The sequence below is a fragment of the Hevea brasiliensis genome, chromosome 2, assembly GCF_030052815.1.
Source record: "Hevea brasiliensis isolate MT/VB/25A 57/8 chromosome 2, ASM3005281v1, whole genome shotgun sequence".
NCBI classification, from domain to species: domain Eukaryota; kingdom Viridiplantae; phylum Streptophyta; class Magnoliopsida; order Malpighiales; family Euphorbiaceae; genus Hevea; species Hevea brasiliensis.
Window position 1 is genome coordinate 9932753 of NC_079494.1, and position 18837 is coordinate 9951589.

At 33.5% G+C, this 18837-nt stretch overlaps 2 protein-coding genes across 2 annotated transcripts; both read left to right on the top strand.

The window, feature by feature from the left end:
- Window positions 1-1136: 1136 nt before the first annotated feature.
- LOC110672979 (pumilio homolog 12-like) lies at window positions 1137-7232 on the top strand. Its single transcript, XM_058133924.1, has 5 exons — window positions 1137-2221; window positions 2393-2555; window positions 4791-4954; window positions 5054-5312; window positions 6821-7232. The coding sequence occupies exons 1-5, from the start codon at window positions 1419-1421 to the stop codon at window positions 6938-6940; spliced, it is 1509 nt and encodes a 502-aa protein (XP_057989907.1). The 5' UTR covers window positions 1137-1418; the 3' UTR covers window positions 6941-7232.
- A 3022-nt stretch (window positions 7233-10254) lies between these two features.
- On the top strand, window positions 10255-15572 carry LOC110672972 (aspartic proteinase 36). The gene is made up of 12 exons (XM_021835930.2): window positions 10255-10607; window positions 10698-10818; window positions 11188-11615; window positions 11715-11871; window positions 12389-12471; window positions 12578-12674; window positions 12842-12914; window positions 13095-13301; window positions 13908-14032; window positions 14321-14422; window positions 14526-14623; window positions 15142-15572. Exons 1-12 carry the CDS (start codon window positions 10363-10365, stop codon window positions 15308-15310), a joined length of 1905 nt encoding a protein of 634 aa, XP_021691622.2. The 5' UTR covers window positions 10255-10362; the 3' UTR covers window positions 15311-15572.
- The last annotated feature ends 3265 nt before the right edge of the window (window positions 15573-18837 follow it).

Genomic DNA, 18837 nt, shown 5'->3' on the forward strand with positions numbered 1-18837 from the left:
CTTGTAGATAATTGGCTTATCCCTTGCATCTAAAATGTATTTGTTTAAAGAAGACACCAAGATTATTGGTTAAAATATCACAACATACTTCAATTTTAAACAAAGAACTGCTCTAATCCTCACAAGTCTCTCTCTTAACCACTCTCTTGTCTCTGGTTTTCTCTTCCATTTTGCCCAACCAATCTAACCTAGCTGAATATGGAGACCTAGCAATATTCCACAATAGCATGCTTCAAATTAGTGTATAGATGTATGACACAGAACCTATAGTTAGCATTAGGGAATAACACACACTAATAGCACCAATCAATCCCCAATATTATCAAACCACAAAAAACAAATAACAAAAATTAATAAGTATTTAAATAAAAGCGATAAAAAGAGAATAGATGAATAAAAGCGACACAGAACCTATAGTTAGCATTGGTCATATAATTATTTAAAAAAATTCCTGACAAAAAGCCATAAAGAAATTGGATTGGATGATGAATAAAAGTGATAAAAGCCTTGCCTATTGAGGAGAAACATTGAATTAACATACCTACCCACCGAAGAAATCAGCATAATCATTCAAGAAAAGCTACAAGAAATGCCATACCTTAGCCTAATCAAGTGCGCAAAGTTAAGAACAAAACAACAAGCTTTAACTGATGATGAGAGCTACGAGTAATATAGTTATTGTGGTAATACACAATCAAGAAGAGAGAATAGATGTAAGAAAGAGTGTTAATAGCTGGACATGCCACGTCACCATTTCACATTCAAACCGGCTATAGCAGGTTATATGTGATATAAAGCTACCTTTAATGTAATTCAGATGTTTGAGGTAAAAATTAAAATTCATATACTGTGTTGTTATCAAATCTAAAGTTCTTGTACAGTAGATAAAATTTACCCTTAGTTGCTTTCAAACTTTAGCATTGTATTGTAAATAAAAAATAAAAAGAAATAAAATAATAATAATAAAAAAAAACAATGTTTGTCATTATTGGTCAGTGGCACAATCATCCTCCTAAAGTAACAGACAAGGACGGATATGCCGCGTAAACCAACCCGCGCTCTCTCTCTTTTCTCTCGCGCATGAAATCTTGCCAAAAATGCATGCAAAAGAAAAGCTTTTATAGGCGTAGTAATAGCAGTAGCTTTGTGCTTGTGTTGTCTCTCCGGTCTCAATTCTCTCTCAACTCTTTCCATAGTCTTACTCTCCATCTATGACTCTCTGAGAGTCAATTTCTTTCCATTTTTATGTATAAATACATTTGCCTAATTAAATCTTTCTTCCTTCTTTTAAGAATTCCTATTTTCTATACATTATTAAAACCCTCTACAATTCCAAAACCCTTCTAATCCGTTGCTCTTTACCCAACCTCTTTATCTCAATCTCTATCTCTCCTTTCCTCTTACATTCTCTTGCGGATATGGAGCACCAAGGCAACAGATTCCCATCGAGAACGATCCCATTTCAAGCTTCTGTTTCCCATTCAAGAAACGCCTTTTTCCGCCACCTTAATGAACGAACTCAAACTTCCCCACAAAACCCTTTTCAAGATAACATTGAATCTTTGTTTTCTCGGCTCACTCTCTCTCGTCACAATGGCCAACCTTCGTATCCGGCTTCATATGGTGATATCTTTGCGGGTTCAGTTCTTGATCGTCCGTTTGTGGGAGGCCAGCCGTTTTCGGTTCTAGACATGGGCCAAAATCTACGGAGGAATGGTGTGAACGCTATGGGGTTTCAAGATTGTGTAAGTTATCCAGATACGCCTGGCTCTAATGTTGATTTCTCGGATGGTTTTATATCTGACGTTAATGGATCCTCGGCTGATTCAAGAGGATTTTCAAACGGTTCACTGAATGGCTTACTGTCAAAAACCCAGAATTCTTTTAGGTCTAGTTTGTATAATAGGAGGCCTCATTGGCTGCAAGAAACTTCCAACTACTTGCCTTTGGAGTATTTGAGGGGTAGCATTGTGAGATTGGCAAAGGATCAAAATGGTTGTAGATTATTACAAAGCACCCTTGACAGTGTAACACAGGAAGGAATTGAGATGGTATTTTTGGAGGTGATAGACTGTGTAGGTGAGTTGATGCTAGACCCATTTGGGAATTATGTTGTACAAAAGCTTGCGGATGTCTGTAGTGAGGAACAGAGGACTCGGATTCTGCTAACGGTGACTAAAAGTGAATTTCAACTTGTTAGGATTTGTCTTAACATGCATGGGTATGTATATATGATGTTTATTTTGTTCCTTTATACTTGTTTGATTTGGATTGCTTGAAAATATGCAAAATTAAAAAAATATGGGACTATAATTTTGAAATTGGACATGCAGGATCATGGTCCTTTTTTGTGTATGCACTGTTTTATTCATCTGTTCTTTCTTGTTGATAGAACTCGCGCTGTACAGAAGCTGTTGGAACGTATTACCTCCAAACAGCAAGTCTCTGTAGTTATGTCAGCTCTAGGCCCCGGTGCAGTTGCATTGGCGAAGGACATGAATGGCCATCATGTAATCAAGCATTGCTTGGAGCATTTCTCTGATGAAGACAATAAGGTGATCTTCAATCCATTACCTCCAAAATTGAAGCCTTATGTTCATTCTGGTTTGTTGTATGTCCCGTTCCCAAATTGTGACATGATGCTATGTGAATTAAGCCATATGTAATCACGTGATTTGCACCATCAATTTATTATTTCATCACTACTGATTAGTTCTCATTCTTTTCATAATCCGAAATGTGTCTCTTTTCTATCCTAATTTTATGCATTGACATATGAAGGAATTGAGTTTTATTAGTATGTACCATTTTTTGTCATATACGAGTGTGCATGCATGTTTTATCTCCTCCCTTACCCTCCTTCCCCATTAACTTAATCTCTCTTGTTTTGAATAAAGAATGATTAGCAATTGCTTGAATGTACACTCCTAGAACTTAGGATATTTTATTTTTTTCAGTCTTCAATTTCTGATAGGCCTATTGCTAGCATTTTTAAAAAAAATTTTGTTCCATTTTTGTTATTTGGCTTGCTTTGATCTCTGATGGTCTTGTTGTTTCAAGTGGATCATTCAGTAGGTAGTGGGACAGTTAAATTGAATATGCATGAGGGTATCAGATACATTTGTTCCTGATGTTGAATGAATGATGGGATCTAAAACAAGTTTATATAGAGTTATAGGACAATTTAAGATGGACAATAAAGTCCCGATAAGAAGTTGGTGAATTTAAGACATTTGTGTTGCACTGAATGTCTGATACTTCCATATAGGCAACTGTGACATTACAAAATTTTGTAAGAGGGAAGGTGAAATGATAGGACGAGAAAAAAGGCGGTGGTTGTTTGCATAAAGAGACAAGCTGTTTCAGATATTAGGGCCTTGGTTTTTGAAATGTTAGGTACTATCACTAGAGGATTTCAAATTAAGTCTGAGGATGCTAAACCCTGAAGTGTCTCCTTCTCAGCAACTCCTTTCTCTTTTCTGAAATGGCAGAGTGCATGACTGGCATCTGAGGGAGGATAGGTGTACTGAAATTAGTGGTTTGAGCCCTCTACACTGAATGTTATGCATGGTTACTCGTGAGGAGGAAACTTTCATAGAATCTCAAATTGGCTTGTTAGTTGTTGTCAGAGCAATTTCTTTTTCCCCAGTTTATATCATGAATTTCTGAGAAAATATTTTTGATTGGCTATCTATTTCTTTAGAACCGCAAACCATTTTGTTTATAGCATCAATTTGATGTGCTTAAAATTGAAAAGTTGTAGCATCAATATTGTTAGACACTGCATCTTTCAAGGCATCTTGACAACCTAGATGTTCAGTACTTTTTTTCTCTTTTTTTTTGCTCCTTTAAGGAAAATTGAGTTTGGCTTTCTCTTGAGCCAAAAGTTCTAGATGCTTTTGTTAAGAGCACATAAAACATGGCATCTTAAACATTTTGATGGCTTATTGTCTTTCCCCTCCTGTGTTTTATGCTCAATGCTCTTTTGATCACTTAGGATATGGGGATTGAACATATTATGAGTTCTAAATCTTATAGTTAGATAATGGGAAAAAATAAAAAGGATAATAAAAACTAGGAGATTTATTTAATTGTATAATTCTCCGTGACTTCCTAAAGTTTCTTATTTCTACACCTTCTGATTTACTTTTGAAATTAAGAAAGTGACTCGAATCTGAATCTTGTATTGCAGTTTAAGGTGTAAACTAAAGATTATTATAATTCCATTAACTTAATTTTGTTTTAGGGCCTAGGGCAGATCAGCATGCACATGATAACATCTGGTAACTATTATTAGAACATTTGAAAAATGTAATAATGGAAATGTTACTTGATCTTAGAATCCTCATTTGTCTCCTCAGTTTTATTTACTTATTTTATTTGAATACGAGGGATGGAGAAAATTTAGTATGCTTCTTTGTGTTACTATATTTTATCAATTCCCATTTTACCTGTTATCACACAAATTATGTTGCTTATTTATGTGTGTCGATTGGTTTTTCAACAAGGACCTTTTTTTTTCCATAGTGGTGTTGCCATATCATTAAATTTGAATATCATTTGATATAAGAGGGATCAAATAACCCTTGCAACCCTTGCATGTCAGTCAGAAGTTTTGATATGTACCTGTGTATATATATAATAACCCTTGCATCTATCAATCCTCTTTCCTCGCAATGCAGTTGTTTTACATGTTTCTCACATAAGCTTTCTCCAAATGGAAAAGTTACTTAAAAACAAGTCATAAATCTGGCTTCTTTATGTTTCTGATGGTGGATTCTCTGTGGCAGTATCTTCTGAATGTGGTGGCAGAGAACTGCTTTGAAATTGCAACAGACAAAAGTGGATGTTGTGTACTTCAACAATGTGTTGAATTCTCTAAAGGAGAAGCTAGAGAACGTCTGGTGGCCGAGATAACAGCAAATGCATTACATTTGGCTGAAGATGGATATGGGTTTGTTTTAGTTCTAAATGTAATCCATTTTTCGTTTTTATTATGATGGAATCTATAGTTAATAAGGTTTCTCTGCATTTTTCTTTTTATTCTCTGCAGAAATTATGTAGTACAGCATTTACTTGGATTGAGGGTCCCACAAATCACAGCAAATCTTCTCAGACAACTTGAAGGGAGTTACACTGCTCTTGCGTGCAACAAGTATGGCAGCAATGTTGTGGAAAAGTGCTTGTTTGAGTCAAGAGAGGAGCAATCTACCCAAATTATTTGGGAGTTGCTCAGGAGTTCAAATGCTTCTATGCTCCTTGTGGATTCTTTTGGAAACTATGTCATCCAGTCTGCATTATCAGTATCTAAGGTCAGATAATTGCAACTCTCTCTGTATATATTCACCTGTTTGTTTGGTGCAGCCATAGTTATTAAGGCGCACCTCAGGCTCTAGGCTCACTAGGCCCCAGCCCTAGCGCCTCTATAGGAGAAAGGCGAGTGACATTCACCAAGCCCTCGCCTTATGCTCCTAGACGTGTGCCTTGTTCAAGGCACAAGGCTCTAGAAAGGCACACCTTTTTTACTTCACATTCAGTAAGCACTTCCATTGACAAAAAAGCACTACAACTAAACTCGAAATTTGGTGATCTAGAAGTTTTCAAAATTAGTATCGCTAATGATAACTAGTCACTAAAATCTCATCAAACTAACACACTCAGGATCTCAAACCTCCTATATTTCCATTTTCAATACTACTACTTATTATCTTTTCCAAAATAAAAAAATTATATCTACACCAATTTCTAGATCTATGCCAATCTAACTTGAGAGAGTTAAATAATACTCCTTTAGTTCTTAAAGACAAGGGAGATGATGAAGTTATTGATTTTGAAAATGAGTATAAAGAGGATGAAAGTGTAGAAAAAGATAAAGAAGATATGATACTACTCTTGATAAAGATTGAAGAATTGTTATTTTATAATTGCTTAACTTTAGCTATGAAACGCTAAAAGATTATTTAAGTTTTAATATATTAGTACTTTAATGCTTATTAGTTATTATTATTTGAAGTTTGATGAATATTTATGTTTATTTGAATTTGAATTTTTTTTGTGGGCGCTTCACCTTGCTCAGGTGAGTGCCTGTTCCTTGCTCCTAGGCTCCAAAATCCCTTGGTGCCTTAGTGCACCTTGAGCCTTTAATAACTATGAGTGCAGCTGCAAACTAGTTTAATTCAGAGCTAAAAAAGTTCCTTCTATTTTGTTGTGATTTCTGGGCCAAATTGTTTGACATAGGTTCTTGGACAAATGATTTTAATTCTTAAATTGTTTCATAATGCTTTGCCTACTCTGAAATCGAACATTTTAATGCTAATGGGTAAATTGGATTTCCCTAATCAAAGTGCTTGAATGGATCTAAACTACATACTGAATTTCCATTAGTTCTCTGTCGTGTTGTATAGGAAGTATATTTATCTCATGAGAAATTAAGGGCATTCTATCCTGATTTTTCAGAATGCATGTGCACTAATCTTTGTTTAGTGGAATGGGGTAAATAGGAAGAGATTAAGAATTTTGGAATGACTACTACTTCTTGAAATGCTTAAGTGCTGCTTAACAGATCTTTTAACAAATTAAGTTCCTTAATCCTTGGTGCTGCAGAAAGGAAATAATTTCAATTCAAACATCTAAATTAAACCTGATGAGACTTTGTTCAACAAACAGCATCTCCACTGCTGCTTCATGCATGAGTTTATTAGGTCTAATAACCTTGTAGTATATGAAGTGTGGAAGTATATGAAGTGTGGATTAAGTAGAAAATGTTGGGTAGGCTTTTGATCATTTGTTGTGACCTTTATTCCATTTGTCACAATTGCAGGGACCACTACGGAGAACTTTGCTAGAACTGATTCGAGTAAACATTCCAAGAATGCGCAGCAACATTTATGGAAAAAAGGTGCTTTCTTGGCTGTACAGGGAGAAGCTGGTATATTTTTAGACATGTACATTTTTGAGGAAGTACTTTAATCAGAATAATTCTACATTTTTAAGTGCTGGGAGTATGATTTTGTTGCTTTCAATTAGCTGTTGGTGAGTTTGGTTCATATTGTCCTTGTATGCTTCAGCATAGATTTTTAACTTGTAATTTTGAGATGTGGAAGGATGTAGGATTGGAACAAGGGGATTAGAGAGGTGATGGAAAATCTGCTTCTCATTAGGAACTAACTTGAATTTTGTGTATGCTTTGCTATAGGGAATAGAAAGGGATGATAAATTGATTTTTAACTGTATATTTTTAGATTATCCTACTGTTGCTTGTGATACTTTGTACACTAATTACCCCATATGATTATTTCATTTACTAAATAGCATTTTGATTTTATATATACATATCTTTTCATGTTGTCATGGAAGTTTTACAACCCATGAGAAGCAAATCCTTTATTTGAGTATGGGATTGAGGAGAGCGAGGACTCAAACGTGTTCTGTCAAGTGAATAATATACTTTAGTTTTGCCACTAGACCATGGCTTGGCTTTGAAAATATTTATGGAAGAACTGAATTTGGTAAATAATCCTGGGTCAGAATGCTTAACTCGATAACTTGCTTATTTGACTCGAATGGTTGTTTACGCACATTGGAAGTTCCAATTTGGAAGAGCGTTTGGTAAATGGTGGGAAGGAAATTTCTTAGGTATTGAAACTCATGACCCACAGCTACATTATTATTTGTGGGCTGATGATACAAAACTTAGGTAGTTTTAATTTACTTTCGGGTTTGTACTTTATTTAATTTAAAAGGCAGACAAAAGAACATTCATTAAATTAATATTCCATCATAATTAATTATGAAGTTATAATCTCTTCCATGTTTCTGATAAAAAAAAAAAAAAAAAACATAATCTCTTCCATGTGCTTATTATTAAGCTATGATAACATTAATTGTTTATTTAGGTTCTGTGTTTTTCATAAAATAACTTATACATAGAAAGTTTTTTATGAAAATTTTTTTTGAAGAATATATTTTTATTTTTTAACTGTACTATTAAACTAATGATAGATATTTATATCATATATGTAACTGTTTTATATTTTAATAGGATTATTGAAGCTAGAAAAGTTATTTTTTTTTTAAAGGAAAAAAGTCATTTTCTTTAAAATAACTTTATTTTTATTGACCCACTTTTTAAGTATCGAGAATGCTAAAAATGTGAAATATGTTTTATATAAAAATATTTTCCGCAAAGCAAAGCCTTTGATGATAGTTTTATTCAATTGAAATTAGAGTGATAGCACTGTGCTAATGATTTTCAAAGAGATGACTTAGATATATTATCTTTACAAATTATGAATGATATCTATTAATAAATTGATAGCCGTTTTTTTATATCTATATATATATATTTTTTTAATTGGTTAAAAACACACATAAACATGCGAGATAGGAAAGGCACACATCTTTTGATAAAATTGTGATAATTTTATCAAAAAATGCTAAACTTTAGGCTGTGTTTGGAACGGCGTAATCAAAGTTATAATGTAATTATGATTATATTGCATATTTGATTATATTGTTTGGTTACACAAAAAATTTTCATGCAATAGAATGGCAATTATATAATATAATCAACTATACTTAAATAACGTAATGATTATTGCATATAAAAATGAATGTAATTATAAATACTTATTTTGATTTTTTATTTATTTATTGTTACTACTACTACCATTACTACTTGGCTACCGCTGTTACTACCATCACTATTACTTGGCTACCACTGCTACTACCATCACCACCTCACGTTGTCACCACCACCACCACAATCACCACTACAACTGTCATCACCACCACTACCATCACTTTACCATCGCTATCACCACTTAGTCACTATTACCTCTATCACTACCTAGCCACTATGACTACCTCATCTTGCCACCATCACCACTGTCGTCGCCACCACCACCACCAATTAACTTAATACTACCACTTAACTATCAATTACTGTAACTTCTACCATTTATTATTAATATTATAAATAAATTAAATATTAAAATTAAAATTATTATTACATTACACTACTTATATTTTTTATTTTGTAATCAAATATAGGAAAGTAATGATAATTACACTACATTATATAATAATTTTGATTGTATTACATAATTGATTACATTATATTACATTACTTTCTATCAAACGTAACTTTATATCACATATGCAAGTTATGCACAACTTATGTGAGTTTTGGAAGGATTAGCCTAGTCATCTGGAAGCAAATAGACACCCCATTAAATATACTCAAATTTATATTTTTTTAATTAGTTAAGAACACGCATACACATGCATATAAGATAGGGAAGGCATGCACCCTTTTACAACCACTAAAATAGCACAAAAAGACGAATAACTGATTATCGATTAACGAATAACGTGTGACTTGAATCAAGTAACAATCAGATACTCACGCACTCAGACAAAGAATTACTCAATCATATTTATAATTCTCAGATCATTTTATGAGAATAAGAATCTTATGATATCCATCGTAATCACAGTTTCATCCATATGAGAACTCAATCAACAAAGTGGACTCATGGTTCCACTCAATAACAGACTTTTAATCCTAATAATAATTTACATCAAAGCATTTTGGAACGGTGATTAACTAACTCACCTAGTGTTCTCTTTATCTTGCAGATCCAACCCCTGATATCTTCATCCTACACCTATAAAAGAGAAGAACAGTATCTAATAGTTTTTTATAAAATAGATAAATGGGATTTTATTATGCGATCAATTTAGATTTTTATTTTTACTAAACTTTCTATTTTACAAGTCTTTTACCTTCTCCTACTCTCATTCACAGTGATTTTTTTTAATACAATTAGCTTAGACTAAAATTAAACTCAAAATTTCAAAATTTTAAAAAATATCAATTAGCTTGAGCTTATTGTTGAAACTTGAAAGTGACTTCTATTATTACCCTTCATTATAATATTATATAGTGTTATTTGTTCCAAACCAATCCAAATCAAATCCTATTTAATTTCTTACTATTTTTGGATTAAAATTATTTATAATATTTAAAATAAAAATTTCTTGAAATAGGTAAAAAAAATTATAGTTAAAATTTTTTTTAAAATAAATTATTTAATATCAATAAATAATATTTCTTTAATATTTTATAATTATTAGTTTTCTATTTTATTTTATAATATTAATTAAAAATAATTTTTAAAAAAGAAAATAGAGAATTTAAAATTGATTACGGAGGGGAGAAGAAAACTAGCTGTTTGACTGGCTGAATTCCTTTTGATTGGTTAGTTACTCTACCGACAATTGCAGCCATTTGCCATTACTTCTTTCTTCGATCCTCTCTACCAGTTTCCAACTCATCCTTCGTTGACTGTTGTCTCCGCCATGGCTTGGCCGCGCTCTTCCATCCTCTATTACTCGTTGATTCTGTTAATCATTCAAGGCTTCGTTTCTTCAGCTCTCGATTTCGACAATCAGAGGCTCCCGGTGATAATTCCCCTCCATCTCTCAACCCCTAACGTTTCCTCTCATCGTAAAGTATTCAGCAGCGACTATAACAGGCGGCAACTCCAAAATTCTGACCTCCCCAACGCTCGTATGCGCCTCTACGACGATCTCCTCTCTAACGGGTATTCTATCCTCGTCTTCACTGTATATATTGTAGCATTTGGTTTGTTCAATTGAATTATATAGCTGATTTTGTTGGTTCTTTTTATCAGTTACTATACTACGAGGCTATTTATTGGGACACCTCCACAGGAATTCGCTCTTATTGTGGATACAGGCAGTACTGTAACATATGTTCCGTGCTCTACATGTGAACAATGCGGCAAGCATCAGGTCTGTTCTCATTCGCGTGCTATAAAGGTTTTGTATTATTTTCATCAATGGAACTATGCGCTACAGTTCTTCTTTCTCGAATATGTGTAATTTTGCATTTATGCAATTGTGGATTGGTGTCATCTACTTTATTACTGACATGGTTTTATTTAGCTGAGACTCTGAGAATAAAGAATTAGAAGTGGATTTCTAGAATTTCTATTTCTATTTTTAGCAGGCATATCGAAATCTTATTTCGTTTCTTTACTACTTAGAATTTTCCGCAATTTTGAGGAACATCCTTGGTAGAATTCCCCTTTCTTTTGCAGATTGAGTTTATTGTGTCAAATGAGAATTAATCGTTTAAGAGCTATATTTGTTGTTATCTAGGATCCAAGGTTCCAACCAGAGGCATCTAGCACCTACAAACCTATAAAGTGCAATCCCAGTTGTAACTGTGATGACGAGGGAAAGCAATGCACTTATGAGAGACGGTATGCTGAGATGAGTTCTAGCAGTGGTGTGCTTGCTGAGGATGTTATTTCTTTTGGAAATGAAAGTGAGCTCACACCTAAGCACGCTGTTTTTGGCTGTGAAAATGTCGAAACTGGTGACCTTTTGAGCCAACGTGCTGATGGAATAATGGGGTTGGGTCGTGGTCGGCTCAGTGTTGTAGACCAGCTTGTTGAAAAGGATGTTATTAGTGACTCATTTTCTTTATGTTATGGTGGGATGGATGTGGGCGGTGGGGCAATGGTTCTTGGTAGGATTTCTCCACCCCCTGATATGGTTTTTACCCAATCAGACCCTTACCGTAGGTATGATGCTTTCTTGACATCATGGTCATCGATTGATTTTTCTTAGAAGTCTATTTTAGTGCATCTCACACATTTACTGTAGTTTTTGGATGATGACAGTCCATATTACAATATTAAGCTGAAGGAACTACTTGTGGCTGGGAAGCGATTGAAGCTAAACCCAGGAGTCTTTGATGGAAAGCATGGAACAGTTTTGGACAGTGGAACTACATATGCGTACCTTCCAGAAGAAGCTTTTCTTGCATTCAAGCATGCTGTAAGATATTATAGTGTTCAGTTCAATATTCTCTTGCTTTAGTTGGTTCAAAAGTCAAGTTTGTATTCTGTTGTATTGTTCTTCACTGGCTTATCATGTATTGCTTTCAATTAATGACCATATAATATACCTGTAATTCTACCATGGAGTACCATCTACAGTTCTCACTGGTTTGTCAAGGCTGTAAAAAACATGCCAGCAATGGTACATGTTAATGGGATGATGACAGATCTGTTAAATATACATGCCAACTAAATTAATCTTATAGTGCTTATAATACTTGTCGGACATTCATGAACTAAAGAATCATATTTTTTATACACAGAATTTCAAAATGGCTTCTAATTTTAATTATTACTTTCAAATTGCTGCTATGCTAATTTTCTTATATTCTTCTGAGAATTTCTAGCAGCACTTTTAAACAGTGTGATGATATATTTGTCAACTGTAAGCTAATCTTTATGGCTAGAATTTTATTGTAAGTTGTCTTTATGCTTTGTTGTTGTACTGAATGCAGATTATGAAGGAAGTCCAATTCCTTAAACAGATCCATGGCCCTGATCCAAATTACAATGATATTTGTTTTGCTGGTGCTGGAAGGTATTGTCTTTAACAAAAGAAAAATATTTATGTCTAGCATTTCTCATTAATGTTTTCTTGGATCTAAGATTTGATAAATGTTCTCTTTTCACTTAATGTTACTAAGGGATGTTTCTCAACTGCCAAAAGCTTTTCCTGAGGTTAATATGGTATTCAGCAATGGTCAAAGGTTGTCCCTGTCCCCAGAGAACTACCTTTTCCGGGTAATTTGACTAGTTATAATTCTAACATTTCTTCTTAACACCCTCCCGCCATACCCCCACTGGGGTCATCTGCTGTCATTTCAATTTGTCCTTCATTTGCACTGTAACACTTGTCTTCTTCTTGTTTATCTCTGTTTCCCCTTTTCTCTACATGATATGGTCCAAAGCATACAAAGGTTAGCGGTGCATATTGCTTGGGAATTTTCCAGAATGGGAATGATCAAACTACTCTGTTAGGAGGTATAAATCATTTACTGAATACACTTTTCGTTCTCTCTCTGCCTTGCTTGTCATGATATTTACAATTATTGTGGCTGAATCCAATACTCTAAATTCTACTTACGTAGGAAAAGTTATGGTTTATTGTAAACCTCCATTTCTACTTCTCTGTTCCTCTCACATTGTTGCTATTTGAGACAGGAATTATAGTACGGAATACTCTTGTGACTTATGATCGGGAGAGTGATAAGATCGGTTTTTGGAAAACTAATTGTTCTGAACTATGGAAGAGACTTAAAGTTTCTGGTGTGCCTGTGCCTGCACATGTAGTTTCCCCTAGTGGTAACAGAAGTGAAGGAATGCCTCCTGCTCAAGCTCCAAGCAGATTGCCTTCAGATTTCGTTCCAGGTAAGCTCATAGCCTTGTACACTCCATACTTTATTATAATGGGAGTTGAGGCAGGACTTTGGGTAAAAGCAGAAATTTTCAGTTGTTTTTTTTTTTTTTTTTTTTTGGCCTTACTATCACGTGCTTGGAACCTTAGTAGTTTGAAAACGTGCTGAATATGATCTGAAAAACAATTATGGCACCTCTCAGCCAGGTTCCTTTTTTATTTTCAAGTCCACAGTTGTCCTTGTTTCATTTGATCTTCGTTGTCTATATTCAAAAATAGTCAAATAAGTTTTTGTATTCTATCTTTTTGCATGCCTTCTTAGTTTGCATACTTTTGATACTTTATAATAGATGGGAAATAACTATAATGAACTTATTCTTGTTTCCTGTAAAACACACTTAATATTTATGGGTGTATGAATTATGATGGTTGTCATTATTGATTAGCTAGTAAGGTAGTTTTCTCAACCATTGTCATGTACAGTTTATCATGCTTTGGTTTGGGATTGACGAATAGTTGTTGAATTGAGACTACTGTCAACATGCTTTTTGATGTATAAATCGTGTTGCAGCTTATTTTATTGAATCTCTAATATTTTGACTCCCAATGTGTGTTTTCAGGCGAAGTTCGAATTGGAATTATAACATTTGATATGTTGATTAGTGTCAACAACTCTTACATAAAGCCCAACTTATCTGAAATAGCGGATTTCATTGCCCTTGAGTTGGAAGTTGCTAATTTGCAGGTATGGTCTAAGTTATCGTGCCATGGCATGATATAAGCTGTTTTAACCCCTGCACATGAGGAGGTCCCTAATCTTATTACCTTAGCTAAGAAATTGATCTTAGTAATGAATAGTTAGTAATTACTGTTTAGCACACAATCAAACTCAAGTGTGGATCAACATAGTGTTGTTTGGTGGTTCTATATTTCCAATTCTATTATTGGTGTGTAACTATATGTATTACTCGGCATTATCAAATTATGCGTAAACATGATTTGTTCCAACACTCATCAATTGCTTGATTTTCAGGTTCGTATGTTGAATTTCTCCTCAGAAGGAAATAATTACCGTGTTAGATGGGGCATCTTTGCTGCTGAATCTGCTGATTACATTTCTAATACCACTGCAATGGTAATCATGCCATTACGAGAAGATAGTTTACATACAACTCGATTGCTCCCCATGTGCAGTCTATTATATTATAATGTCTGCCTGTTAATTTTATTGTGTGCAGAACATAATTCTGCAGTTAAGGGATCATCGACTGCAGTTTCCTGAGAAATTTGGGAGCTACCAATTGTTGGAATGGAAGATTGAGCCTCAAAGAAAGCTGTATGTTGTGTCCTTTTGTAGTTATTTTTGTAACGTACAACTCAAATGCTAAAGCCCTGTTTGGCATTGAGGTTCTGGACACAAAAAGTGCTTTTCAGAAAAAGCGTCATTTTAGATGTTGTTGAAAAAAGCAGTTTGGAAAAAACTGTTTTGTTATTTTTGAGTTCTTATAACTAGAAGATATCAAATTTAATTTTAAATGAATTTTAAATACCCACTAATTAACATATTTAAAAAAGCATTTTTCTCAACTGTAGTTTCAACAACAATACCAAATAGGTCCTAAGTTTTGAATTGCTTCTAAATTTTTACATTCCTTTATGTTGAAATTAAGCATCTTGTTTATTGGGTGCTAGGATTGTTAGAAATCCTAAAAGTTTAGCTGCATGGTTTAGAGTTCTAACCAGTGCCTTGCGTTTTGATTCCATAGCTGTTATAATTGTTCTGAGCATTTGTGGATATAGGGTTTGACTATAGTGGGTGTTTTAACTTAGGCTGCTGCTCTGGTGCAATTGCAGGACATGGTGGCAGAAACACTTCGTAGTAGTGGCAATTGGAGTTTTGTCAGCCCTGCTTGTTTGTTTATCAGGTATTGGCATATGGATGGTATGGAGACATAGACAACGAGCACTTGGTACGTATGAGCGTGTTGGTGTTGTTCCTGAACGAGAGCTTCAGCCATTGTGATCTCAAAAGTTTTCATCTGGGGCTGGATGGTTCTAGCGTGCATTTATACACTAATTAATTCTACTGGCTGATAATTTTGGGGTGATAAAATTTGCTGTTCCTCTGTTGTAAAATGCATAGAATGAAAGGAAAAGGAAAATAAGAAAAATAGATTGATTAGATACTCATTGTTCTAGATGTTCTGAATGTGGATGCGTGTATCATGGGCATGATAATGGAACATTTACCTAAAGAAATGCAAGATGTATCCTTTTTTGTTGAATTGTGAAGAGGGATTGTAGTATGTGGTTTTCTTTGTTTCCTTGATTTGGTCCATAATTATTGAACATGGTAGTGTCAATTAATTTTAATCTATAACATAAAGGTTACTTTATTAAATGTTAAGGAATTTCCTTATAACTTGACAGCCTAATTAATTTCTGAAGGCCCGACACCAACGATCGTGAGATCTGCAGCCTTGTTTGGGCTTGTCATGAATTGGATGACCTTTATTTCGGCTTGAATTTTGAGAATGTTTGATTTAATTTATGATAATTAGTTAAACTAAGATTATGAGTATTTAAAATTTTAAGTAATTAAATGTCAAGTTAAAATGTTTATAAGTAATCAATACAAAATTAACACATTGAGTATAAAAATAGTTTATAAATACATATATTATTAAAATTATTAAAAAAAAGATATTAAATGATATATGTGGTAAAATTTTATGAGTATATTAAGAATAACATAATAAAATACTTGTCAAATTAGTTTATAAACATATGACTTATAAGTACTAAAAATTGATAGCTAGTATCCCACCCTAGTGTTTTTTTTATTCTTTTTTTTTAGCTTATAACTCAATTCATGAGTGTAAAAAATGTTATAAACAAACAAGTAAACTTATAGTGCTTGGCTTACCTTTTGAAAAATAGCTTATAATCTAATTTGAGCTTAAATTACGTAAAATAACTAAAAACTTAAAAATAAGATATGTATTAAAATTTTAAAAATTAAATGAAGGCATTATGATAAAATACTTAATCAAACTAGTATATAAGCACCAAAATGAAGAATTAATCACCCTAACTTTTTTTTTTTTTAGCTTATAGGATCGACTTATAAGCTCAAAAATGTTATAAATAGATAAGCTTATTTTTCGAGTTTATAAGCTGATTTAACAAGGTTATAAGTTAAGATTAATACATTCTTATTTTTAAAACTTATAAAATAATTTGACCAACTTATGAATTTAAGACAAATATCCTCTCAGTTGCCTTGTTTTGTTGATTGTTCACTTTTTTGTTTATGATATTTCACTGCATTGATTCTCAAAAATTGGTGGGCTTTTAGGAAAGTAATAATTCAAAGAGCCCCTTGGAGGTATAAATATCGTTTTTTTTTTTTTTTTTTCTGCTGTATTGAAAAGAAGATATAAAGTATTAATGAAAATGGAGCTCTCTATTATGGATATATTTAGAAGTCACTTTTCTTTTGTTTCTTGAGATTAGTATAAAGGCGTTATTCTAGTTGATATTAGTTATTTTACTAACTGTCAGCCGTTAATAGTTTGTTATTTATATAGTAGTTTAAAATAGAAGTGTTTGATAAAAATAACTATTATATTAACGGTTAAATGTAAAAATAGTGGTATCATCTTTTTAATCCTAATCAAAACACTAAACATTACCTTAAAAGTTAGGAGGGTAAGCATTTCATGATTCAATCTCTCAACCTTTATTCACTAGTATAAACACTTGTACCACCGAATAGTAAAAATAAGTGACGCTTAATTTATTTCGTGAAACTTTAATACCTTATAGTAACACACAGTTGGCATTTAATTGATAACCCATAATCAAATTAAAAGTCATTAGTTGCATGTCAACAAGTGAATCTCACGTTAGAAAAATAAAAGTTAAAAATTAAATTTTCGCAACAGGTGTCTAGCTAATGGGCGTCGTTAGATCCTTTGCCAACAATAGAGTTTCGGGGTGTCACACAATTTGACTCATTTCAAGGCAATGATCATGGCAGTGTATTGCACACGTCATTGGTCATGGTGGTTCAAGACAAATTGAGGCTCAAAGCTTCGATGGTTCTTTGAGTTTGAGTGATCTACCTCCTCTAGCTACCTTAACTATTGCTACTAGTCATGTTTGAAAGCTGAGATCTCGACAATGCTGAGGCTAGTGTATATTCACATTATGTCATTCATTAATGATTGTCAATGGTTTTAAAACCAAGCCAAGGAAGGGTTAAATAGGTTGAGAATAACCTTTAAGGTATTGCAAAGTCAATACTTGGGAATGAAATGGCGAAAAATAGCTAGAAATCAAGCTAGTCATCGATGATTTTTTCATCATTGTTAATTAGGTGGAGGGAGATTTTGTTAATTTTTTGTTTATTTTTCATAATATGGGACCCATTTTGCTGACGTGTAAGAAAAAATAATTTTTAATGTGGCAAGTCAACTTCCCAAATAGCTTTATAGAATTTATTGTTAACCTCTCATAATTTCTAGCACATGAGCTAAGGGAGATATATAATAATAATTTTTTTTTATCAAGAAAGTTATGTGATCAACATATAAATTCTCTAGCTATTGTCTCAACTCTAATTCTCTCCTCTCTTTCTTTCTCCTTTTCCCATTCTTCCTCTTCTCTTTCTCTGCTATTTCTTCTCTTTTCTCTCTTTTATTTCTTACTTCCCCTTAATTTCCCTTTCTTTCTAATTGTCCAAACACCTTGGTTAAGCCACCAAAATCCTAAGGCTTAGCAATATCAAAGTAGGCTGAAATGATAGGAATTATGCTTCTTGCCCTCCCTCTATTTCTATTTTCAATCTCTCTTCTTTACCTTCCTTTCTTCTTATTTCTCTCGCTTTCTCATTCTTTCCCTCCTCAATTTTGTTTTTCCTTCTCTCTTTAACTTCCAATCTATCTACAATAATGCAAGGCAAAGTAAGAAATCTTAAGGATCCATTCCAAAGTTTTCCCAAAGATTCCAAATTCCAGATAAAATGATTTATCGATTTTTGAAGAAAATGAAATAAATGTCAACAAATGATAGAAAATCAAAGAAAAATTCAACAAAAGATGAAGGAAGATTAGAGAAAGTTATTTGATGAAACTTAATATAGATTGGTGAAATTGCTTGGAGCTAAAAGCCAAGAATGGATGCCACCAATATTCCAAAAAAGAAAAATATTAGAGATTTGGGGAGCCCAAAACGCTTGGAGAGAATCCTTTTTTATGGGTCTTATGAAAGAACACACTCATGGGCTCAACACCATATCTAACCTAAAACCTTAAGGCAATGGGTCCTTCCCACTTATATGTCTCTCACTCATCCTATCTTTTTCCGATAAGGGAATTCCACACTTGTATATTTCCAACAATCTCCCTCTTTCCCCAATTACTCCACCAAAACCATTCGAGCATGCACCTTTACGAGCCACGCCAGAGCCATCACATGTTCCACTATCACGTGAATCGAAAGTCTTCACTCTATCGGTCTGCTCTTCTCTAGAAGAGTGCCTTCTTG